The sequence below is a fragment of the Rhincodon typus genome, chromosome 2 (assembly GCF_021869965.1).
Source record: "Rhincodon typus isolate 14 chromosome 2, sRhiTyp1.1, whole genome shotgun sequence".
NCBI lineage: Eukaryota > Metazoa > Chordata > Chondrichthyes > Orectolobiformes > Rhincodontidae > Rhincodon > Rhincodon typus.
This window is the reverse complement of record NC_063333.1, coordinates 72638052-72662788: the sequence shown is the minus strand read 5'-3', so window position 1 is coordinate 72662788 and position 24737 is coordinate 72638052. Positions and strand designations below refer to the sequence as shown.

Here is a 24737-nt window from a genome sequence, read left to right as displayed (position 1 = left end):
TTTGGCAATGCTCCTGAAACTGATGACCTCTTCCACCTAGAAGAATGCGGGCAGCGGTTGCATGAAAATACCATAATTTGCAAGTTCTGGCCCATGCTGACTCAGGAATATATTGTTATTCTTTCGTCACTATTGGATAAAAATCCTGGAACTCTCCCAATGTAACAATATGCGAGTATCTACATCATATGGACTGCCGCAGTCGTCATCACCTTCTCGAGCAGATTTAGGAAAAGGCAATAAGTACTGCACCAACAGAGAATCCTTTTAAAAAAAAAACAAATGCAAAGTTAGCCAAGAGCCATGACCTGGATCCTGATTAAATATTTAAACATAGACTGCCTGTTGCATGAGGAGACATTTCCTAGATTTACCAAGTCAACAAATGTATAGCATTATGTGGAGGAGATCCCGTGCTAAAGAGTTCGTCCAGCTCATGACGCATGTGTTCATACAGATCTCTCAAGTCAGCTAGGGAAACTTGGGTATTTTGGTAAAAATGAAACTCAAATGGACTGACTACATTATAGAAGCTGAGAGGAGAGATCTGTCCATATCCTTAGCAGGTACAATGTTCCTCTCTACTGCACATCCCAATTCACCAAGTTTATGCAGGAAGAACTTTTGGTTCTGTGCTACCATGCATGATGTTTGACAGACTGACATATTTCCAACAAATATTTTAATGTCTTGAGCATACAACCATACATTATTTTAATTTCAAATACTTGCACTGTGCATTCAATTGCAACAGTTCTCTTGTCTCAGTAGTTGTACATACCGTGCTGAGTATATAGGGTATATACCAGAGAATGGATACACCAGGAGAACACATGGAAGCGCTGCTGTATGTTCTGTCTAATATTTACAAACCTTGTAAGAGGGTGAAAATTAGTATGGTAGGCTTTATTTATCAGAACATTGGGCAATTCAAAATATTTGAACATGGTAGATTATTTGTCACAGTACCTTTCTTGTATTGGCTCTTACGTTTGTGGACTTGTTGCAGGTGACGGTGAATATTTTTAATAGTTAGTAAGAAATAATGTTGTCTCCAAATTGCATTTCAAAAGGTGCTTTGAGTTGACTAATTCTTCATTAAGAGCTGCTTTATTATTGCAACTAATACAACCTGCTGACACTGAAAAGGGTAGCAAATGTTTAAAACCAAAATTTACAATATTTGCACTGGCTGTTCTTTCCAAACACTTCAGTACAGCATATGCATTCACAGGACTAAATTGTTGAAATCATATTTAGCCATTCTGACCACGTTACTTTCTTTTCCATTACCTTCATCCATTTAGATTGGTCAGGGATGCTTCGGGATGAAGAAGAGTAGTTAATAAAATTTGTGTTGAAATTGAGGGATGCTTGACTATTTTAGGCAAGCATGTATTAAGAAGTTACTAATCCATTCAAATGTGGCAGAATAGCTGACATAAATGTAACAGCAGGCTGGCCAAAACACAGTACTTTAATTAGCAGTTGCAGTTACACTTGGAACCATTCTTGTATTACATTGATGAAGTATAAAACTGTACGTCGATCTAAATCTACCAGAGTCAAATCTTCCACAGGGTGGTAGTAAATCTGTACCTTTTCAGGGAAGAATTGGCACTGTTCCACGTCTGTCCAAAGAAATTATATTCTGCACTACTGGCTGACAGCAAAGCAAATTTATCAAGGAATGGTCACTTGCAGTTCATCTATCCTTGTGGTGTGTCTGTTTTCGCCACTTGTGTTGGGGAAAGCAAACTTTTTCTTAACAACTGAATGTGGAAAGATAATGATTATCGTCTATCTTTTCAGTAATGTATAATTTGATCTATTCATTTGTCAGACGGGCAATATGGTTAAGACAAGGCACTATACTGATCATTCCTTTTTAAAAGGGAATTGGATCATTAGCTGAAGAAAAGATAGCTGGCAGAGCTTTGGAGGAAAGCCACTGTGGTGAGACTAAGTGAGTTACACATCGAGAAAGCCAGCATGGGCACAACATCAGCAGTGTTAGAATTGTAGAATGATTTCAGCAAATAAACGGTGCTCTGATTGGAAGTGGTATTGCTATGGAGTGATTTCAATGTGAAGGTGAGAATTAAAAATCAAGATATTGATAAAGCACAGGAATAATGGATGAAAATTACTTGATGAAAAGTAGGTTGCGTGTAGCACTTTTTCTTCAGTTGAGCTTTAATTTACTGAGAATAGAAGATGGAAGATTGTGTGGTGACCATTGATATACTCAAGTCGGTAGTTAGAAAGGCATGGATGAGACTTTCAGCAGTACTGAGGCAGGTGCTAAGATGGGCAGTGTTGCGGAAATAGTAGTTTTTGTGATTGAGAGTATATAGGGTCCAGAAACTTACCTCAGCGATAAATAGGAGGCAGAATTTTTAAACAATCTGCCAGGGAAAAGAGAAAATAAACATCAGTAGTAAGAGAACAGACCTGTGGTAGATGCCAAAGGTCATATTTTGTCTTTTCTTTGTTGGTTGGAAGAGTTTTTTTTCATCCAAAATTGGTATTGAAATAGAGGTCTGACAACAGATGGGCCAAGTGGGCTGGTGGTGAAATAGAGCTGGGTATATTCGGTATACATTTCAGAATCTGACCAAAGGTGTTCAGAAATAAAAGTAGAAAATGTGGAGATATTCAGAAGATCAAGCAGCATCAATGGAAAGAGAACTTACGTATTTTGAATCTGTCACTAGGGGCAGCATTTTAATGAGGAATAGAATGGTGCCAAGGACAGTTTCAAGGGTAATAGTGCAGGGATGAGTAGAGAAGCTATTGCAGAAGTTTCTCTGGCCGTGATTGGATAGGCAATACTAGAGGTAAGCAACTTGACTAAATGACAGAAAGAGATTTTAAACAAATCTGGTGCAGTTAACTGTGTTGAATGCCATTGAAGTAAAGATGAGAAGTAACAGTGCATAAGGATGACAATCAAAGGATTTTACTTTTGAATTTCATTAGGGGCAAGACTTGATTGGAGATGTTCAAACTTGTTGTAGTCAAAGTAGCAGACAGGTGTAGGACCAGTAGGTAATAGCATTGCTCTAAACTCCAGAAATTTTGAATAATAATGTGGTGAAGTTAAACTTAATCAATGTACATATGGATCCTCCATGCTAACCCACCCAGCATCTATCAAGCTGAGATGAAATAAAATAAAATCATAAACATTTGTTATCCATTTGCTATATAGAAAAAGTTTAGTTCATGACAACCCATTCAAAATGTTTAAATCCACTCATACTTACTCCCACAAAAATAAGCATTCTCTAACTCTGCAAAAAATCTGGCCCCATGTCTTTACGTAATGCTAAGAGGCATATGTGGATAAGAATGAAGGGAAAGTCAAGAGTAGGCTAGATGGTAATGATGTGTGGGTGGGAAGGGAAACCATTCGGGAGACTTTCTGGCTCCTGTTGGATAGGTGAGTGATTAGAGGTACTCAGCATAGCTTTGTGGGTGGGAAATTGTGTCTCAAACTTTTTGAGATGTGATCAAGAAGATTATTGAGGGCAGAGTGGATGACATTGTCAACATAGACTTTAGCAAGGTGTTTGACAAGATTCGGCATGGTAGACTAGTTAGTAAAGTTAGATCATGGGGGATTCAGGGAGACCTTGTCAATTGGATAGAAAATTGGCTTGACAGTAGGAGACAGGGTAGTAGTGGAGAGTTGTTTGTTGGACTGGAGGCCTGTGACCAGCAGTGCCCCACAGGGATCAGTGCTGGGTTCACTGGGTCATTTATGTAAACCATTTGGACAAGAATGTAATAAGCATGTTTCGTAAGTTCGCACATGACACCAAAGCTAGTGATACAATAGACAGTGAATAAGGTTATCTAAGAGTACAAAGGGATCTCGATCAACTGGGCCAGTGGGCTGAGGAGTTTAATTTAGATAAATGCAAGGTGTTGCATCCAGTGTCAGGACTTGCATAGTTACTGGAAAGGCCCTGGGGAATGTTGTTGAACAGAGACACCAAGGTGTTTAGGTACAAAGTACGTTGAAAGTTGCATCACAGGAAGAAGGGTGGGCAAGGGTGGCCTTCATTGCTCAGACAATTGAGTATTGGAGTCGGGAAGTCATGTTGCAGTTGTACAAGATGTTGGTGAGGCCGCTTTTGGAGTACTGTGTTCCATTCTGGTTGCCCTGCTATAGGAAGGATATTATTAAATTGGAAAGGGTGCAGCAAAGATTTAGCAGGATGTTGCCGGGACTGGAGGGTTCAAGTTATAAAAACAGGCTAGATAAACTGGGACTTTTTTAACTGGAGTGTAGGAGGTTGAGGGGTTTATAGAGGTTTATAAAATCATGATGGGCATAGATAAGGTGAATATGCATTGAGTATAGGAGTTGGGAGGTCATGTTGCAGCTGTACAGGACATTGGTTAGGCTACTTTTGGAATCCTGCATTCAGTTCTGGTCTCCCTACTATAGTAAGAATGTTGTGAAACTTGAAACAGTTGAGAAAAGATTTACAAGGATATTGCTAGGGTTGGAGGGTTTGAGCTGTAGGGAGAGGCTGAATAGACTGGACTGTTTTCCCTGGAGTGTTGGAGGCTGAGGGCTGACTTTATAGAAGTTTATAAAATCATGAAGGGCATGGATAGGGTGAATAGCCAAGGTACTTTGCCTGGGGTAAGGGAGTCCAAAACTAGAGGGCATAGGTTTAAGTTGAGAGGGGCCTAAAGGGCAACTTTTTCATGCAGAAGGTGGTGCATGGATGAAATGAGCTGCCAGAGGAAATGGTGGAGGCTGGTACAATTACAACATTTGAAATGCAACTGGATGGGTATATGAATAGGAAGGGTTCAGAGGGATGTGAGCTAAATACTGGCAAATGTGTGTAGATTTATTTAGGATATTTGGTCGACATGGATGAGTTGGACTGAAGGGTCTGTTTCCATGCTGTACAGCTCTATGACTCTATGAATAGTAAAGGTCTTTTCCCTAGGGTAGGGGAGTTCAACACCAGGGCATATTTTTAAGGTGAGAGGAGAAAGATGTAAAAGGGCCTGAGGGGCAACTTGTTTACACAGAGGGTGGTTCGTATGTGGAATGAGCTGCCAGAGGAAGTGGTAGATGCTGGTACTGTTACAAGGTTTAACAGCATCTTAGGTTTGTTTAATATATTCTCATCAGTGGTGTGACCCTTTTGATCTTTTACTTATAAATTCTGTGACTGATACTACCTCTCTCACTAACACCTGAAGGAGGAGTCAGGCTCCGAAAGCTAGTGTTTTCAAACACAAACCTATTGGACTATAACCCGGTGTCATGTGATTTCTGACCTTGTCCACCCCAGTCCAACACCGGCACCTCCAGAACATTTAAAAGACATTTGGGCAGGTACATGAATAGGAAAGGATAAGAGGGATATGGGTCAAATGCAGGCAAATGGGACTAGTTTTGTTTGGGAAACCTAATTGGCATGGACTTTTTGGACTGAGGATCTGTTTCTGTGCTTTAAGACTATAAGTGTGGAGGCCAGTTAATAGTGTGGGTTGTGGAGTAAAGGCATTGGAGGAAGATGGTGTGGTCATCTGTGTCAGAGGCTGTAAAGTGTTTCATGTAAGTTGGAGATGGATACTTTACCACAGTCAGAGGGGACGTTAAAAATAATGTTGATTGAAAAGAGCTGTTGCAGTGCTGGTGCAAAGATAAAATACAAACAGAGGTGCGGAACAAATAGGTGACAATTTTGGAAGGGACAAACTGTTGAAAGACAGGATAGAGAATTTTGACAGGAATCAGTAATAGGTGGTGACTGTAGAATTAAGGGCGTTCTTTTCGGGAGGATTTTATGGCATTTTTAAATAGGAGAGGGGACAGTATCTGAGGAAAGTAAACAATTTTCAATCTCAGCTTGCATGATGACCATGAAGGGAATTTCGTTGAGGGATTAATAAGTGGCTCACACGTGAAATGCTCGAGAAGAACACTTAAGGAGATACGGAAACAAAAGCAGAGAAAGTTCAGTGCTGGGGCATGCTTATTGTGAAATCTTCGAATGAGATTCAGATGTATCAAATTGGCTGACCCTAGCTGCTACTGCCGCAGGCCAGGAACAGTGCTCATTTCTTTTCTGTCCTGTCTCTAAACTCCCAAAACATACACGTACACAGACATACACACATAACCACTGAGGCCTCTCCTTTCGGTACTATCCATCAACATTCTGCGTAAAAGATCAATTAATGATCACTTGCATGTAACAACAGATATGTGTTGTGAGGTTGTTTTAAAATGTACTGAAGCATATGTATTGATAAATGCAAAAGATGCTAAAATGTGCACAACAGATGTGAAGTTTTTATATTGGCATATTCACAATTCAAATGTGTACTAAGTGAAGATTAGATTTCCATATTTCAGGAGTTTCTCTATACAGTGTCCTTTTGTTGAAACTGAAAGGGACATTGTTGAAAAAAATCAAATCTGTAATGAACATCCAACACAAAAAAGTAAATTATGTTGAAATATGTGATTTGAGTGTGAAGTGATGAAAATGATTTTTGTAATCAACATGTCTTTCCCTCTCGGATTTTTTTCATGAAGAGGCTAATGTTTTAAGTAAAATCTGAATATGCTGATTATTATAAATTTTGTAAACATTCTTAAAAATTAACAGCAGATCCCTGATGAAAGAAATACAATCGTGTCACTGGATCATTACATCGGTGTGTCAGTGGTGAATTTTAGCTCAGGAAACCCCTCTACTTGGCTTTAATGATCTATTTCATAATGTTGATTATTATGCAACAGCTTCAATCGTCCTCATGCCACTGAAATTGTGCTTCATGGGCATTCAGGCTATATACCAGTGTGCATTGAATATGATATGATTTCAGTTGGGTTAACAAAACGGGATAAAAATGCTTGGAGATAGCAAGAACTGCAGATGCTGGAGCCAGAGTCAATATATTGTGGATCTGGAGGAATTCAGCAGGTCAGGCAGCATCAAAGGAGTAGGAAAGTGGATGTTTCAGGCTTACATCTTCTTTCAAATCCTTCTATTGCATATCTTGACCTCACTTGGTGTTGGATGAAGTACATAAACTTGAGCGTTTTAATGATTTTGATTTTTTTAAAACATGGGAGTTTTATTTTTGTCAGGATTACATATAGAATTGCTATGGTGTGGAAGCAGGCCATTCAGCCCATTGAGGCCACACCAACCTCCCGAAGAGCATCTCACCTAGACCCAATGCTGTACCCTATCCCTGCAACCCTGATTTCTTGTGGCTAATGCCCCTAGCCTGTATATTCCTGGACACTTGGGGTAATTCAGTATGGCCAATCCACCTAACCTGCACATCTTTGGACTGTGGGAGGAAAGTGGAGCACCTGGAGGAAACCCACTCTGACAACAGAAAATATGCAAACTCCACACAGTTGGCAGAAGCTGGAATTGAACCCAGGTCCCTGTCGCTGTGAAGCAATAGTGCCAAGCACTGAGCCACCGTACCACCCCAAATAGCTACATTTATGGACTGTGTGGAAAAACTATAAGATATCAAACTGTTTGGACACTTTCTAGATTAAACCGTTCCTTTATAAAGAGAGAAAGAAACTTGTGGTTTCTTCAAAATTAGATTAATAATTTAATATGAATCATGATGCACCTGCTAATTACTGAAAATCAAGTGATTTTGGGAAAACAAACAAGCAAAGCTTTTGGGCAGATGAGAGATTGGGTCTGTTGGCCTTGATTACTAGAAAACAGAGCTTTGGAAGCAACTTTGGGGTGCCTGTGCTAATGATTGTCTAGCAATTCTTTCTAGCCTTGGTTTCTGATTTGAAAAACCCAGCGGATCAGAAGGAAGAAAGCTTCCGCAGCTTGCAGTAAAGCTGCAAATATCTCTGTCTCTCCCTCCTCCCCCTCCCCCTCTCTCTCTTCATGCCCCAATCCCTGTTGTTGGTTGAGGTAATTGTGAACCTGATAAAGTGTCCAATCTCTGTATTTTGACTGCCTTGTAAACCCTGAGAAACTGAATTGTGACCACTTGCTAAAGGCTTGAAATCGGTCTGATTTCCATCTGAATCAAAGCTGGTTTGGAAAAATCTTTCATTGGCCTATGCTGTCAGCAACGTAATTTAATCAACAAAAAAAGCTCAGTGGACTGTGAGAATTTGTCAGATTTTATCTTGTTTCTTTAGATCAGTGAGGGTGTTTTTCTTCTGCCTTTTTCAAAATATCATCTCTACAGAATCTTTATCTTTTATGTTATGTGATTATATTTGTGTTGTGATGAAAGGAGTACAGTTCTAAATCCAGAATATAACCTAGATGTTAACCAGTTATGGCATCTGTTTTTAGAAATGAACTTTGATCTCAAAAAAATATTTTTGAGTTCATTGAAGAAATTGGTGGAAGTCTTTTTATATACTGGCTACCAAAAGGGAAATAATTCACCATTTTGGTGATTGAATCAAGACATTTAAGTAATTGTACAACTTCTGGAGTATTGGGGCTTGATTAGGAGCACATTCCTCTTGTCACATTCATAATGATGTTAAAATCTTTCCATTTAAAGGATTGTTTCATGCCTCTTCTTTTATATTGTAAATAATTTGTTGAACATAATGGGTTCAAATATTAATAAATAATGGAAAATTTAACCATGCTTGCCTCTTTTTAAAGTACAAATGCCACAGCAACTTAACAAGGCTGGATATATAATAAAGTGTGGAAATCCAGACAGGTTTTTCTCTTTGGGTTGTGCCACTCCATTGTTGGTTTGTAAAAGAGAGAGCTTGCAGACTGGTTTGTCATTCAAATGCATTGAGCAGCATGAGGTTGTATATTTGCGCCATAGGAAGCAAACTCATCACAAAATGCTAGTTCAGGTATATTTTTAAGACTAAGTTGCCTTTAACGCTGTGTGTTGGGCCCAGATTTTTGTTTTTGTTTAGCTGCACAAAGGCAGGAAAAATCTTTTCGGTCTGGTGGGGTGGGGGAGGTAATGCATTGGAAGTCAAGCCAGTGACATGGGAAGGGCTAAAGATGCTATCAGTCCCCTATCGGAGTTGGGTGGAAAGATTGCGTGGAATTCTACAGCTCTGTTTTTATCTTTATTTTTAAACATTGAACATTCTTCCTGCTCTCACCACTCACTTCCCTTGCTGTCAGTAGCCTATACATACTGTTCTGTGCCCCTGTATCCATCCCCTATAGCCTTTCATACCCTGTACTAACCTATCTTTTTGTGACCTGTGCCAATTCAAACATGTCTCATGGATCTTTAGAGAGACCGAAACTCCGTGCTAGCTCAAACCCACCCCTGCCAATCCATCACTCTTTTCCCTTCCATCTCCGTGACAACACAGCTATTATCCAGCATGAACATAACCTTGATGTCACTGGGGGTAAAAACTACACATATTCATTTGATTTTTTAAAAAGGTCATACATTGAAATTGTTTTAATTAATCCCTATAGCAAGATAACATTTCCATTCAAAAAGCAATTTGAGCTGTCTATCAATCAGCATCCTATTTTGAAAATGATTGTATGACTGATTTACCAAACAGTGCAAATCCTAAAATGGTTTTATGTGAAAAGACATCCTGGATTAGCTAAAACAGTGGATTTGTAGACTGATTCTTGACAACTTTGCAAGTCCCAGTGAGTTCATTGCTTTCTTCTTCGCTGAATTATTCTTTTTCACAATCCCAAAGGATGCCTTATTTTCACTAAATGTGATCTGAACCAGATTCAAAGGAGTATTTTTTCAAAGGGGAGAGAGCTAAAACATTCCTTCATCTCTCACCAGTCACTTGCCCCTCACTCCTCCTCCCCATGACAACCAGGGGAGAGAGGACATGATAACAAGCTAAAAGAAAGGGAAGAAATAGGAGTTGATTCACAATTTAAAGATGTTGAACTCAATATTAAATCCAGAAGGTTGTAAAGTGCCTGCTCTGAAGAGGAGATGTTGTTCCTCCAGTTTGTGCTGTGATTCACTGGAACACTGCAGCATGCTGAGGACGAACAGAGGGTATGCGAACAGGACGCTGTGTTAAAATGACCAGCTACCGGAAGGTCGGGGTCCTGTTTGCACACCGACCGGAGATGTTCTGCAAAGTGGTTACCCAGTCTGCGTTTGGTTTCTCCAATGCAGAGGAGGCCACATTGAGTGCAGCGAATACAGTACAGAAGATTGGAGGAGGTACAGGTGAAATGCTGCTTCACCGAGAAAGACTGTTCAGGCCCTTGGATGGTGAGCAGGGAGGAGGTGGAGGGGCAGGTGTTGCACCGGCTGTGGTTACATGGGAAGGTGCCAAGGGTGGTGCGGGGTAGTATTGGTGGTTGTGGAATAGACTAGGGTGTCCCGGAGGGAACGATCCCCGCAAAATGCGGATGGAAAAGTGAGGAGACCATGTGTTTGGTGCTGGTGTCCTGCTGGGAGTTGTCTGAAATGGCAGAGAATGATCCTTTGAATGTGGAGTCTGGTGGGATGAAAAGTGTGGACAAGAGGAACCGTATCACATTGTGAGTGATGGGAAGGGGAAAGGGCAGAAGCACAGGTTACAGGTTGAAGGCCCTGCCAACCGCAGTGGATGAGAAACTAAGGTTATGGGAGAAGCAAGCCTTGACAGCAGCACTGTTTTGGAAGGTGGTAACATCTGAACATGCGACGTAGGTGAAGGATCAGGGAGAATGTGATGGTGTCCTTGCAGGACGTGAGATGTGACCAGCTGTAGTGAAGGCAGCTACGGGGACCAGTGGCTTCGGGCAGTTTATTTCCTGAAATGGAGACAGAGAGGTCAAGAAAAGGGAAGTGTCAGAAATGGACAATGTGAAAGTTATAGAGGGTTGAAAATTGGAGGCAAAATGAATGATGCTTTCAAGGCCCTGGCAGGAACATGAAGTGGCACCAAAGCAGTCATCAACATACTGGGGAAAAAAGAGTTGTGGGAGGGGGCCAGTGTTAGACTTGTTATCATGTCCTCTCTCCCTTCCCCCACCCTAGTCTGTCCTTTCAAATCTGGCAAGAGACACACCATTATTCTGCCATTCTCACATTCCAATCACTTAATCTGAACTATCAACATCTTTTCTCCATAGACACTCTACACCCACTACCTCCTACCCCCAACTATAGCATAAATGCTGTCCCCTCCACACCACTTCTGCTCTGAAGAAGAGTCACCTAGACTCGAAATTTTAAGCTTGCTGTCTCTCCAGGGATGCTGAATGACCCGCTGTGATCTCCAGCATTTGTTGTTTTCAGTACAGATTCCAGCATCTGCAGTAGTATGTTCCTACCTGATGTAATCTGCATGCTCAGAGTTTTTGATAAGGGAATTTCTAAATCTGCGTTCAGTTGAGACATTTGAATGACTCGCTGCCTTTGAAAATGCACAAGCTCTAATTATTGGCTTTCATCAAATCTTGCCTCTGAAGTTGAGAAGTGCTGAGTTTGGTAGTGGGATCTAGGATTCCGATTTCTTCCTGATTTTTCTCTGTGGTGAAAACTTTTTCTAGGTGAAAACTAGGGCCTTGGTTGCTGCAGCTAATTCCTTCCAGTTTTAATTGTATTTGACAAATTAAAAAACACTTATTTTCTTTTTGTGTATTTTTCTCTCCTTTTTGAAATCCAATTTTCATTCTCCATTTCTTTTCCTGATATGATGTTCAATTTATCCATTCAAACTTGTATTTTCATACATGGTACATTTTAGAATCCTTCAACCAGATTTGTTAGAAGAGATACACAATTGTTTGCCCTGTTTATTCAGAATCTAGTTGCCCTGTAGAGCATCATACGCTTCCTATTTGACACATTCAGCAAATTGCCACACAGACTTTTCCCACAGAGGTTAAACAGGCAAACAGAAGCCTAACTCATGGCAGGTGCTGTTTGATGACAGGTTGCAGGAACTTTTGGGTCAATCTGTTTTCAATCACATTACTTGATATCAGGCAATGTCTATAACAATAGAGTAATAAAAGACTACTTTTGAAATGGCTGATGAGCTTTTCAAGAAAACTCTTGAACACCAAACAAATCTTGTAAAATGATGATACAAAGTTTATGGATACTATAAACTCTTTGGAATGTCACAGGCAATAAAATTTATACGCGTTTTCCCTAGAATTAAGACATACGGTAAATACTTGGCAAAATAATGTATTAGGATATGCCAGGTAAAGCACTAAAAGCAGAGACTCTAAATTTAACAGCATTCCTTAAAGACAAGTAAAATATTTAGATAGTACATTGAAGAACCTAGTAATAGATAAAAACATAATTGTCAACTTTCATACAGTGCCAAATATATAGCGCCCTGACCATCCTTATTGTTGGTGGAATGTCTTTTCCAATTTGAGTGTAAAACATTATATTTAAAACCCACCATCATAATTTTAAATATTAAAAATGTAAATTCAAGTATTAATTAGCCCTGATATTCTTTTGTGCTTTGTATTGAATCTGTACACAGTATGAAAATCCTGCCCTGTCCTCCAATTCTTTAAAATATATTTTCCTGTTGGAATCTGATTATTTCACTTTTATTAGTTTCCCATGCCATAGGATTGTAAAGTTTTTAGTTAAGAAAATGTGGTTCAATCCGTCTAGCTCCTTCTTTAGCAGTTCTTTGAGATGGAGGATGACTTACTTCCAATCTGGAGTTGTGGGTCCTGAGGTGATGAAAGAGTTCAATTCTGGATCTGCACATTCTGCCACAGTGGGTCAGCTGATATTTGAAGGGGCAGGTAGGTGGGATGCTTAAGATGGTTGGCACCTTTGTAGCTTCTCCAGTTTTAGCAATCTTGGGCAAGAGATTTCCTCTCAGTTTGTGAGATGTTGCATTTTTTCAGGAGGCTTTTTTCTCTGCCCTCCTGGTAACTGCTTGACATGACAGAGCTTGAAGTAGAGATTTTTTTAAAAAAGTACTTTGTCAAGCATATAGACAAGATAGTCTGCCCAACACAGCTGATTGACAGGGAGTCTTGACAGTCTTTGGACTGTTGGTCTGAGTCAAGACACTGATATTAAAGTACCTGTCCTGCCACTGGATTTCCAGAATTTTGCAGAGGCATTACTGGTGATTTTGTCTAGAACAGAGTAATACTAATTAAGAGCAACAAGGCAGTTAGTGCTCATTGGAAGGAGCACTTCAAGGATTCCCTTACACAAGACATGGTCCTCGATGTGGGTGACCTTGACTATGTCCCACAGTGTGTTATCCACCACTATCTCAGCACAACCCCAGGACATCCAACAGCTGAGAACCAACAACGCTGATGGTGCAGATGGAATCCCTACCAAAACACTGAAATATGGAGAGAAGCACAAATTTATTAACTTCCCCTATCTGGAAGTAGAACAGGCCAGCAGATCTGAGGTCTTCCACAAAGATTAGGCAGATTTCAGTAACTACAAAGTGGCAACCCTGTTGTTCGACACAGGTAAAGTCATTGTGAAAAAATCCTTAATTGGCTTCTCCCAGTGGCTGAAGAGCACCTATTGGAGTCACAATGTGGATTCCATCTATCGAGATCACAACAGACATGATGTTTACAACATAAAAAGTCCAAGAAAAATGTAGAGAACAGCAACAATATCTATACGTAAACTTCTTCAATCTTACAAAGGCGTTTAGTGTAGCTAGTGAGTAGTAAGTCATAAGACCGGGTTCAGTCTCTTACATGTGCTAAATTAACTGAGCTATTGTAGGGCAGCGTGTAGGACCATACAGTTGTCCTGAGAATCTTTGGATTAGAGAGGAAAAATCAACAACAATTCATGCCTTTGATTAATACTCAACTCTAATAGAAAATGCATGGATGTCAGATGACGACAGTGTAATAAGCTCCATGGCTAGATACTGTACTGCAACATGTTAATTTTATGTTTGAAGCTTCAAAAATAGGGATGAACTTGTACACGGAATATAAAATATGAGCTGGTGACGGTGTTGTGGCAGGACCTATTTTTGTTCATTGCCACCATGCGTGGCCTGCCTTATGTGAGCATGTCTTGAACTCTCTTGCATCTCCTTGGCAACATGGCCCACATTGCCTGCTTGATCCCATTTGCCAACATACAAAGTGAGTGTACTTCTAAACATGTTATCTCTGAACTGAAGAATAAAGGCCAACTCTTAATATGCTTATAGCCCTATGTGGAATTTATTATGTGCCCAGAAAGCTGGATTATCTTCCACTTGGTTGAGCCTTATGCTGCAATCTGTCATAAGTTTGAAATACTTCCTGTAGGTTTCATGTTTACAACTTGACAGCTTATGCTTTTCATATTTAACAAGTCTTCAGGTGCAAAAAAATTGAGGAGAGGGAAAATGACTTGAGTCTATATGCTAACAATTTTTTTTTCTCTCTCTTTTCCCCTCTAGGAGAATATGGAGCTGGTTTACAATAAGTCAAAGCCTGTGGCTGTCACTAGCATGGCTTTCCCAACGGGAGATGTCAATAATTTTGTTGTAGGAAGTGAGGAGGGTATGATTTATACTGCATGTCGGCATGGCAGGTAATGTTTTTAACAATTTGTTATTTTATGTGCAGTATAGTCTAGTACAATAGGGCTGGTGAAAATTAAAGTGTTCATTAAGAACAAATTTGGAACTTTTGTTGTGCAACAATTTTTGATGAAGTTTAACAAACCTCAGTAATTATGCTGAATCATTTTGAAAACTAGTAACGTGGTGTACAAATGGGCTTTGTTATCTAATAACATAAGGTCAATATGCTGAAATATCAGATTGGTTTGTTTTAATGAAGTAAATAACAGCTGTATTTTACTGACAGCGATGGCACTCACTGTTGACAATAATAAACTTTGAAGACATGATACAGATGTTGTAACAGGTTATTTCACAGGAGTTTTACAGAACTATTTTAGATACTATGGCAAACAAGATAACATGAGGGCAAATGGCCAAATGCTTAGTCAGAGGTATTTATAAAACGCTCTGTAAAGTAAGTTTTGGGCGGGAATTTCAGAGCTCAGTGCTGAGGCAGGTGAAGGCCACAGCCACCTGTCAAGAAGTGATTAAAATTGGAGATGCTCAATAGACCAAAATTGGAGGAGTACAGAAGCCTCAGAATTAAGGGACTGGAGAGGATTAAAAAGAGAGGCCAAAGTGTGGTCATGGAAATATTTGAAAGCAAGGATGAGAATTTTAAAATCGAGATATTGTTTCACCAGGAACCAGTGTAGGATTGGGAACACAGGCATGATAGTTGAATGGCCTTGATATGAATACGTTTATGGGTGGTAGAGTTTTCGATGACCTCAGTTTTACATGTGGGAAATTAGTCAGCTGCAAACTGGAAAAGTCCGAATGTAACAAAGCCATGAATGAGGATTAGTTGAAACTACATACGTGGAAATAGGTGATCATGTTCATGGTGTAGAATTACCTGGGAAATTGATTCCAATGAGCAATTCCCCTACTCCTGGAACCCTCTAAAAATATCTGTCTGTCTAAATCTGAGAGTTTGGACAGTTTCACTGCAGTGAAGTTAATAATTAGCCAGGAAAGGTAGACAATTAAAACCTAATCTAACTGCTGCGAAACTGTTAAGTTAACCCCTCAAATAGCCTCTCGCACCCAATGATACCTCTTCCTAACCTCTTACAACTCCTGCACCCTGACCTGATAAACCCCTCGTCCTTGCTGGACGAAGTAGCACCTCTCACCGGTCCTGATACCTCTGCCCACCCCTGACTTATCCTAAACACTCCATCACTCAGCTGACACCATTCTCACCTTGCATCCTGGTACCCTAATTACCTGGCATCCTAACCTCACAGAGAACCTATGTATGTACCCTTTCACGGGATTTGCCAAAGTGACTGCCTGTGCTGTTGGACATTTAAATCACAGAATATGGCAGCTTGAGCTGAAAAGAAAGGTGTGACTTACCTAACTATCCTGTTCTATGAGGAACCTGTTAAGTTTAAAAAGGTATTCTGTGAAGGATCCATGATCAGAAACTCCTGCAAGAAATGTGGAGCACTTTCTCAGCATGAAATAGTAAGAAGAGTGTGGCAGTCTGATTGTGATTGCCACCCCTCAGAATATTCAGCTCAATGCTTCAAAGAAAAATGAGGCAAGACTTCAGTTGGGTAGAATTACAGTAAGTAAAAATAGGATGTTAGAAAGCTTTGCCAGTAATGGCAGAGCAGAGTTATAAAGTTGAGGTGTGAGCAAAGTTTTGTGGTTGGAGGAAGTTGCTGAAAAACAGGATGACGATAGGTAATGTCATTAAACTATGGACAGGGATTTAAAATTTGATACAACGAATACTAATGTTTGAGCAGAGCAGGATCTCAGATTGGTTAAGATGTGAATGTTTCTTTTGGAGTTTACATTGGTTGGAGTCTCAGCCAACCATGACGGATTTAGGATCAGATGAATCTGGAGCTGATAAAGGATTAGAGAAGGGTTTATTAGTAGTGGGAGAACCAAAGACAAGAGATTATGAAAGTTTGAAGATGAAAGTAGAAAGTCTTGGTTTATATACAGAGTTCAGAAGGACATCAAAGCTTCATACTATTAAAATGCAATTTAGGAGGAATTCTCCAGGAAGGAAATGCAACCAAAGATGCGTTATGAAGGCTGAAGAGATGGCTTCACTGTTGAGCGACAGGATTTTCTGGGTTATCATACTCTTGGTAGAGTATATGCAACAACATAATGAGCTGCTGGATAAAATTTCTGTTCCATGCTGATCTTTTAACTGACTTAAATAGGTGCAAGTAAATTATTTCACCAGCAATAGAAAAATGAAGGTATCTCTTCTCACATATAAACAAACAGTGTAAATAATTAAATTAGTGATTTTAAACAGGAAATAAATTATAGAATGGATTATTGATTGCTCTGAGAATTCCACAGCTTCATCAGTTAATAATTTTTAAAATATATTTCTGTAAGAGATAATAAAGTAATCACAGTAATAGCTTTGCCATTGGTAAAGGACAATAAGTTCAATCCACACTGGAGAGAAACTGAAATATTATTTTATTTTTCATAAAATGGCGCATCACCATTTCTGAAATAGAATTTACTAAATGTAATGTTTAATATTTTTAGTAGTGAATTAATAATACAATATTTGCAAAATCTTTCAATATTTTAACTTGTTTGAGTTGAAAATCTCACATTTTAGTTTGAAACTTGGACAAGGTTTTGCTGGTAGTCATTATTGTGCCAGTGTCCATGTATGGGGTCATATGATTTGGGTTAACTATCTTTAAAAAGCTGTTCAGGATATCATCAAATCAAAGCTTGAGGTGAATTCCTGCCTTCTAGGAATACACTGTTAGTTGTCTTAGTGTTTAATGTTATTGATTCATGGAAAAAATACTTACTTCTGCATTTTATAGCAGGAAACTACCCAGTCTCAAGTAGCTTACAGACACATACTATGAATGGGTTTACATTCAGTCAGTAATCAGGGATAAACCAGAACTTAAGGCAGTTCAACAATGAACCGACTTTTTCAATACCCTTGCAAAAAAATTGTACACTTAATCATCTAGAAAAATGATTGAGTAAATCTGTAAAGATAACTATTAATAGCAACAACAGATAGCAAAAGTCCTATGAGTCCTTTCAGCTGCCCTACCTAACTGATGTACTTTGTGCAATGCTGTGTGTAGACTCTCCATCTCTCCTGAAAGCCTGGTGATAGCGTGGAAGAGGTTAAAAAGTCAGATTTAAAACCCAGGCAATAGAAATTGAGGGGCTGATGTGGAATAGGCAGTAGAAAGTTAAATTTTGTGAAATGAATATTCATTTCGTGGCACCAAACTGGAGGATTTGTTGAAAATAAGCAGATTTTGTTGAACCTTTTCATCTTGCACGCCCAGGACAATTCTCCTCCTTTTTCTACAATATAAGTATTGGTTTTCTCTTTTAAATTAGTATTCATGTGAACTGTCCTGATGAGTGCAAAACAAAAAGCTTCAACAAATGTCTCTTTCCTTTTCTCAACAATACTTATGATATGGCATGAAGATGAATGTGCTAGTAAGCTGTCTCTCAAAGTGTGCTCAATAATAGCATATGTAACGGGAATAGTAGCTACATTCATTAACTTAATAATTTTGACCCCTTAATGTATCTAAAATGTGACATTTGTCAATAGCTTTATTGAAGTTCCAGCTAATATGGTGTTTGATAGTAAATCTGATAAATTATGTGACAAGATTTCAAACTTGTTTCAACATCTACCTAGTAATTATGAAAGAAGATTTTACAAACTGAATAGGCCACAACTGCACAATCTACTGTTGAGTTACTGTATGAGTTTAATTATTCCATTGTCTAACTTAAGGTTTTTTAAAATTTGGCTTTGAAAAGGCATATTTAAAAAGCTTCTAAGAGGTCAAACTTTGTGTACTTAAATATTTCAGTGATAATTGCTTCCATTCTGTGACACTGTTTAGAGTTCCAGATAGTTTGACTATGATGACCTGCTCCATGAAACCAGGACTGTCAGCTCCAGTTCTCTGCTGCAAGTTGTCGTGGTGACTGTTGTTGTCTTCAGATAGTATTCTCCCCAATTTTATTGTATTGCTGTCCGGGAACTGTCTGTAAAAGAATATTACAGTCGCAAGTGTTTCTTTGCAGGGAAACACTCATGCTGCTGTGCTGCATTTTCAAGAAACAGATTGCAGAGTGATTCTGATAGCAATGTGGAAGTAGTTTTCTGTTTGACCTCAAAAACAAATCTATGCAAGATGCGAAGATTCAACCTGAATTTAAAAGTTTGGATTTTTATAGATATATCCTGTAATTGCGTTTTACATCTATTGAATTTGTGCAAAACTGGTTTCCTAACATTAATTTTGTAGTGGCGTAAATGCTCAAAAATTGATTGAGTGCTGGAAATGGTGCACTAATAATAATAATTACTCAACAGTTCAATTTGTGATTTATCAGGCTGAACTATCCTAAAAGAGTAGAAACAAATCTCATTTCTACCAAAGCAAAAGGGAAGATAGCTTTCTGTCTTTTTTACAATTTTCTTTAGTCTTTCATGGAACGTGGGTGTCACTGGCTAACCAGCATTTATTGCCCGTATCTAGTTACCCTTGAGAAGGTGGTGACGAACTACCTTCTTGAACCATTGCAGTTCATGTGCTGTAGGTAGCTCCACAATGCCCTTAGGAAGGGAGTTCCAGGATTTTGACCCAGCAACAGCGAAAGAATGGTGATATATTTCCAAATTCAGGATGGTAAGTGGCATGGAGGGGAACTTGGAGGTGGTAGTGCTCAATGTATCTGCTCCCTTTGTCCTCTAGATGGAAGTCACCATAGTTTGGAAGTTGCTGTCTAAGGATATTTGGTGAATTTCTGCAGTGCATCTTGCAGATTGTACACACTGATGCTACTGAGCATTAGTGATGATGGTATTGGATGTTTGCGGATGTAGTGCCAGTCAAGCGAGCTGCTTTATCCTGAATGGTGTCAAGCTTCTTGAGTGTCGATGAGTTCAGTTCCAAGTAGGCATGTGAGGAGTATGCCATCACACTCCTGACTTGTGCTGTGTAAATGGTGGACAGGCTTCGGTGAGTCAGGAAGTGAGTTACTTGTCGCAGCATTCCTAGCTTCTGAGCCACAGTTGTTGATTCTGTACTTGTATGGCAAGTCTAGTTTGTCAGTGGTAACCTATAGAACATCAATAACAGGGAATTTGGTGATGGTAACATTGCTGAATGTCAAGGCTGGTGATCAGTCTGCTGTCTATTGAAAACAGTCATAGCCTGGCATTTATGTGGCATGTGCCACTTGTCAGTCTAAGTCTGGATATTGTGCAGGTCTTATTGCATTTGAACATGGACTGTTTTGGTGTCTGAGGAGTTATGAATTGGGATGGTTTGAATATCTTATGCAAAAAGGATTTAGGAAAAAGTTACAACAAAAACAAGTTGCTGGAGAAACACAGCAAGTCTGGCAGCATTTGTGGGAAGAAAGCAGAGTTAACATTCTGAGTCTGGTGACTTTTCATTAGAATTCAGTTCAACTCAGAGCAACTGATTTCCGATGAAGGGTCACCAGACTCTCTGTTTTTGATGGATGAAACTGCGGGGTCCATGTTTGCTGAACATGAACATGACAGGAACAAATACATGAAGCATGGGTTTGCAAACTTCCGCTCCATTTAATTTATAATTGTTTCATCGCTCATTTGCTATGGATACAGAATGTAGTGTTTAGAGGTCAAATGTGGGTCATGGGCGATTTGCGTCATGCCATTGGTGCTTGCAAATTGAACATCAGCATCTAGATGCTGAGGTTAGCAGCAATGTCTTTTTTTGAAAAAAAAGTCAATGCTGACCAAAAACAAACTATTAATCGGAAACGTCCAAAGGTCCTATGGAATATGACAGCTGTGGCTTCTTTATCTGTCGTGCAAATTTAATGATGGTCTGAACTGAATGCAATAAAGGTTGAATGAATGATGCATCTGTGGCCTGCTGCTGTTTGTATGTTGGTTGCTGTGGCTCACTTCCTAGGAAGACAAAGGCAGATACAAGAGGACCACGACCAACAGCAAGCACAGGAGCAGCTGTTGACCACCGTGGAGGATGAGGAGCACATAGCTGAGGGAGGGGTTGCAGCTGTAGGGTCTCTCAGGATGGGTGTAGTCCACAGGACACTTGGAGGTTTTCAATCACAATGACATTTCCTGGGGAATAGCAAGGCACCGTGTCAACACAAACTCTGTGCATCCCTGTAACAGAACTATGCTGGATACTGGATGCTGGAGTAGGTTTGAGAGCTGCAAGAATCAAAGGCCTCTTACTGGTGGCTTCAGAGGTGAGGGCTGTTTGAATTTCTTTGTGACTGGCTCATTCCAGGGAGCAGTGAGTGACTTGGTGTGGGACCTCAGTTGTACATACACAGTTACATCAGGACAGTGACTAATTGTCATGTGTGTAAGATCACGCCAGTTCATTTTGTTTCCTGATGACAAGGTCAGTGCTGCAGCCTGGTAGGAGGATTTAGAAACATAACTGGCTTCCCTCAAGGCATGGCATGCCACTCTCAGCACTCATATGGGACTGAGGACCATACTACCAACACTACAGAATTTATCAATATGAAGAGGTTTCATTCCATAAAAGTTTAGATGATCTGTGATTACTAGTTAATGGAGGTGTGTGCCTGCTACCCTGGTAGCTGTCATGGCTCCTGCATCTTGGAGCACTGACATTGAGGGCTCATGTGCTTGATAAGGCTGGTTTCTGGGATACAAAGTCTAACCGTGGCTGATGACACCATTGTACAACCACCTGGAACACAGATACAATGCTTCAAACAGGCCCATGGTGAGGCAGATGATAGGCTTCCTGAAGATGCAATTCCTCTGTTTGAACCAGTCTGGAGGAGTTGCTGAATGGATTAAGTAGAGCGGCTCCATAGTTATAATTTTCACTGCCCTATTTGGCCTAAACTATTTCTTTGGGGACAGTTGCTAATGATGAACAAAAAGTAATTAAGTATTATTTTGATGAAAGGGAATTTGTGTTCCGGTACTCACTGTAGCATACGCTGGAATAACCTCTTAATCAAAGCATTTTGCAAGGTGTTGATGTATAAATTTTGCAATATTAGCATACGTTAATTAATTTGAAAAAGTTCTGGACAGTTTGTTTTTGTGGGCAGAGGGTGGAGAATTGGAGTATTTTATGAGAAGATGAAGATTTTTTTTCTTCATATCTTTGTTTTCAGGTGATACTGTTTGTTTGTTCTTGAAAGCAAGGAAAGTCGTCATTCACCCATTGCATCAGAGTAATGTCAAACTAGTCTTGCCACTCCACTCTGACCTTATAACCCTTTTCATCTTCTGCTTTAAATATTTATTTGAATCTCCCTTACAAAATGCAAAAGTTCTTGCCTCAAAAACTCCCTACAGTGAAACATTCCTCCTGTGCTCCTGCTCACCCTCTCAAATGACAATTTCAAATTGATGATCCCCTCTCCAGTCCCTAATCACTGATCTCTAATCCAATTAAATAAATAGTAATAGTTATTTTTTTAAATCAGCCTGTCAGAACCGCACATAATTTTAAAAGCATTTCTGAAGACTCAGCTCAACTCAGCTATGATGGAAATAATCTGCATATTTTAGATTGCCGTTAAGTCTGTTTTGAAACATTAACCTTCTAGAGCTGCATATATGGATTCAGGTCCTCAGAGTTTAACCTCTTGGTGTAAGAGTTTGGTTTGTTTGCTGTGAATTAGCTACTGTAGCTTTGGTTTTTATTGTTCTTTGTATACACCACCATCACTAAGATCAAAATAAATTATACTAAGCCCTTAGTTTGCTGTTTTAATTATTTAAAATGTATGCTCCCCAATTATCTAAACAGTGGAAATGCTTTTTACCATGTCATCCCTAAACCCTCACTGAGCACCTGTCTAACCTTCCTTACTCTTCACTATTCTAAGGAACTTCCTCCTGTTTATCTCCTTGTAACAAAATTAGGTCATTCCTAGCATCAGCCGGGTGAATCACTTCCTTTATAACAAATGGCACCAAACATAGTACACTTTTTACTGTGACGTTACGAATCAATAACATAGGATTGTATCTTAGGTTTCTTTGGCTTAAGTGTTAGTTTTGTCAAGTTTTTTTTTAGTGGGTTTCTTCAAAATTTTCCTCAAATAAACTACCCTTGACCTTGCAAACTACTGCCCCGTTCCAACCTCCAAACCCACTCCAAAATTCTTGATTGTATTGTTACCTCCCAGATCAGTGCCCGTGTTTCTGGAAGTTCATATTTGTATCCCTCCAATTGGGTTTTGCTGCCTACCACAGTACCATAACAGCTCTTTTTAAAGGTCTTATCAAAATAACAAATGTCACCCAGTATGACTGACTGTGGTACACTATCCCAACTCTCTTTTAACTTATCTGCAGCCTTAACATGATTGCCCATTCCATCCTTCAACAGTTCTCCTGTTCAGCTGAGTGAGCCTCCCTTTCCCTGATCTATTCTTCTCCATCAAGACTTCCATTTTCACTCCTGCACATTGCCTCTCATGTCCCTGAGGATTTGTCTTTGAGAGTATCCTATTTCTCACTTGTATGCTGGTCCTTAATGACAACAAATGAGAGCTCAATATTAGTTTGTACATTTATGCTGACATCACCACCATCTCTCTTGACATCTGCATTGTTTGATTTGTCAGACTGTATTTCTTCGATATCCAGTACTTGATGAGCAAACTGAATTTTGGGAATACCAAATCTATTGTCTTTGTAATTCCCCACAAGCTCTGTTCTCTAGCCACTGACTGCTGCCTTCACCCTGACAACTGTCTCCTGCTGAATCAGATTCAAAATGCTATTTGACTCATTTGAATGAGCTTCTGATTTCATCTGCTCTATCACCAAGATTATGAATCACCACCTCCCATAACATTACTGGACTCCACCCTGGTCTTGGCTGGTCTGCTGACATCCTTGACAACGTACTTTGTATCTTCAGATTTCACTATTGCAGTGCTCTCCTGATCAACTGTACATCCAGATAATTTTTAAGGTCATCGAAAATTCTTAAGCCCATATTGCAATGTGCGCCATTTCCAGTTCACTTATTTATCCTTTAAAATTCTAGTCTTTGTCTTAAAATCCTCCCATGCCCTTGCCTCTCCTTATCCCTGTGATTACCTCCAGTCCTGTTATGCTGAGATTTCTCTCTCATCCTTCAATTTTCATGAGGCACAAGTCCTGATTTACACTGCTGCATCATCTGTGGCTACATTTTCATCTGTCCTAACCTCGGGTGTTTCCTCCTACTGCAACTCTTTCTCCTTCTTTCAGGTGCTCCTTAAAACCAACCTCTTTGAGCAAAATTAGAGATAGTAAGAACTGCCGATGCTGGAGTGTGCGATAACACTGTGGAGCTGAATGAACACAGCAGGCCAGGCAGCATCAGAGGAGCAGGAGAACTGACGTTTTGGGTCGGTCGGCACCCTTCTGAAGATGGGTCCTGACCCAAAACGTCAGCTTTCCTGCTTCTCTGATGCTGCCTGGCCTGCTGTGTCCCTCCAGCTCCACACGGTGTTATCTCTTTGAGCAAACCTTTGGTTAACTGCATTGATATCTTCCTATGTGACATGATTTCAAACTTGGCTTGATTACACTTTTATGAAGCACTTTAGATGTTTTCCCACATTAAACATGCTGCATAAATGCATGTTGTTGTTGTTAGTCTGATTGCTCTATAGATTACGGGTCACAACATCATTTCCCCACAGGACACTGAGCTGACCTCTGGGGAAGTCAGAAGGAATTCCTCTGTTCCTTGATTTCTGTTTATTTATCAATGCCTATTTCTAGTCTTTTGGCAACACCAACAAGGAGAGCAGAAAAGAACACCGCCACCTACAAATTCCCCTCCAAGCCATTCACCATCCTGACTTGGGAAATTTATCACTGTTCCTTCGGTATCGCTGGATCAAAATCCTAAAACACACTCTCTAACAGCATTGTGGGTTTATCACAGTTGGGCATTCCTAGTGTGGAGCAAGTTTTGGCAACCTAATGGTATGCCCACCCTCAATGGGTGAAAAGTTGAGCAGTTCACGCCTGCAGTTTCCAAGTCAGTTTTCTGATCACTAAACACTGGTCTGTCTTGAAGTAACCAAACATGGAACTATGCTTGAGATAACAAGGTGTAGAGCTGGATGAACACAACAGGCCAAGCAGCATCAGAGA

At 39.8% G+C, this 24737-nt stretch overlaps 1 protein-coding gene across 1 annotated transcript in view; it reads left to right on the top strand.

Moving 5' to 3' along the window:
• The window catches only part of LOC109931378 (cytoplasmic dynein 1 intermediate chain 1), a 236843-nt gene that overhangs the window by 177882 nt on the left and 34224 nt on the right, over positions 1 to 24737 (top strand). Inside the window, exon 13 of the mRNA XM_048611130.1 lies at positions 14387 to 14520. Coding sequence (XP_048467087.1) covers positions 14387 to 14520 — 134 coding nt within the window. The remainder of the gene's footprint in view (positions 1 to 14386; positions 14521 to 24737) is intronic.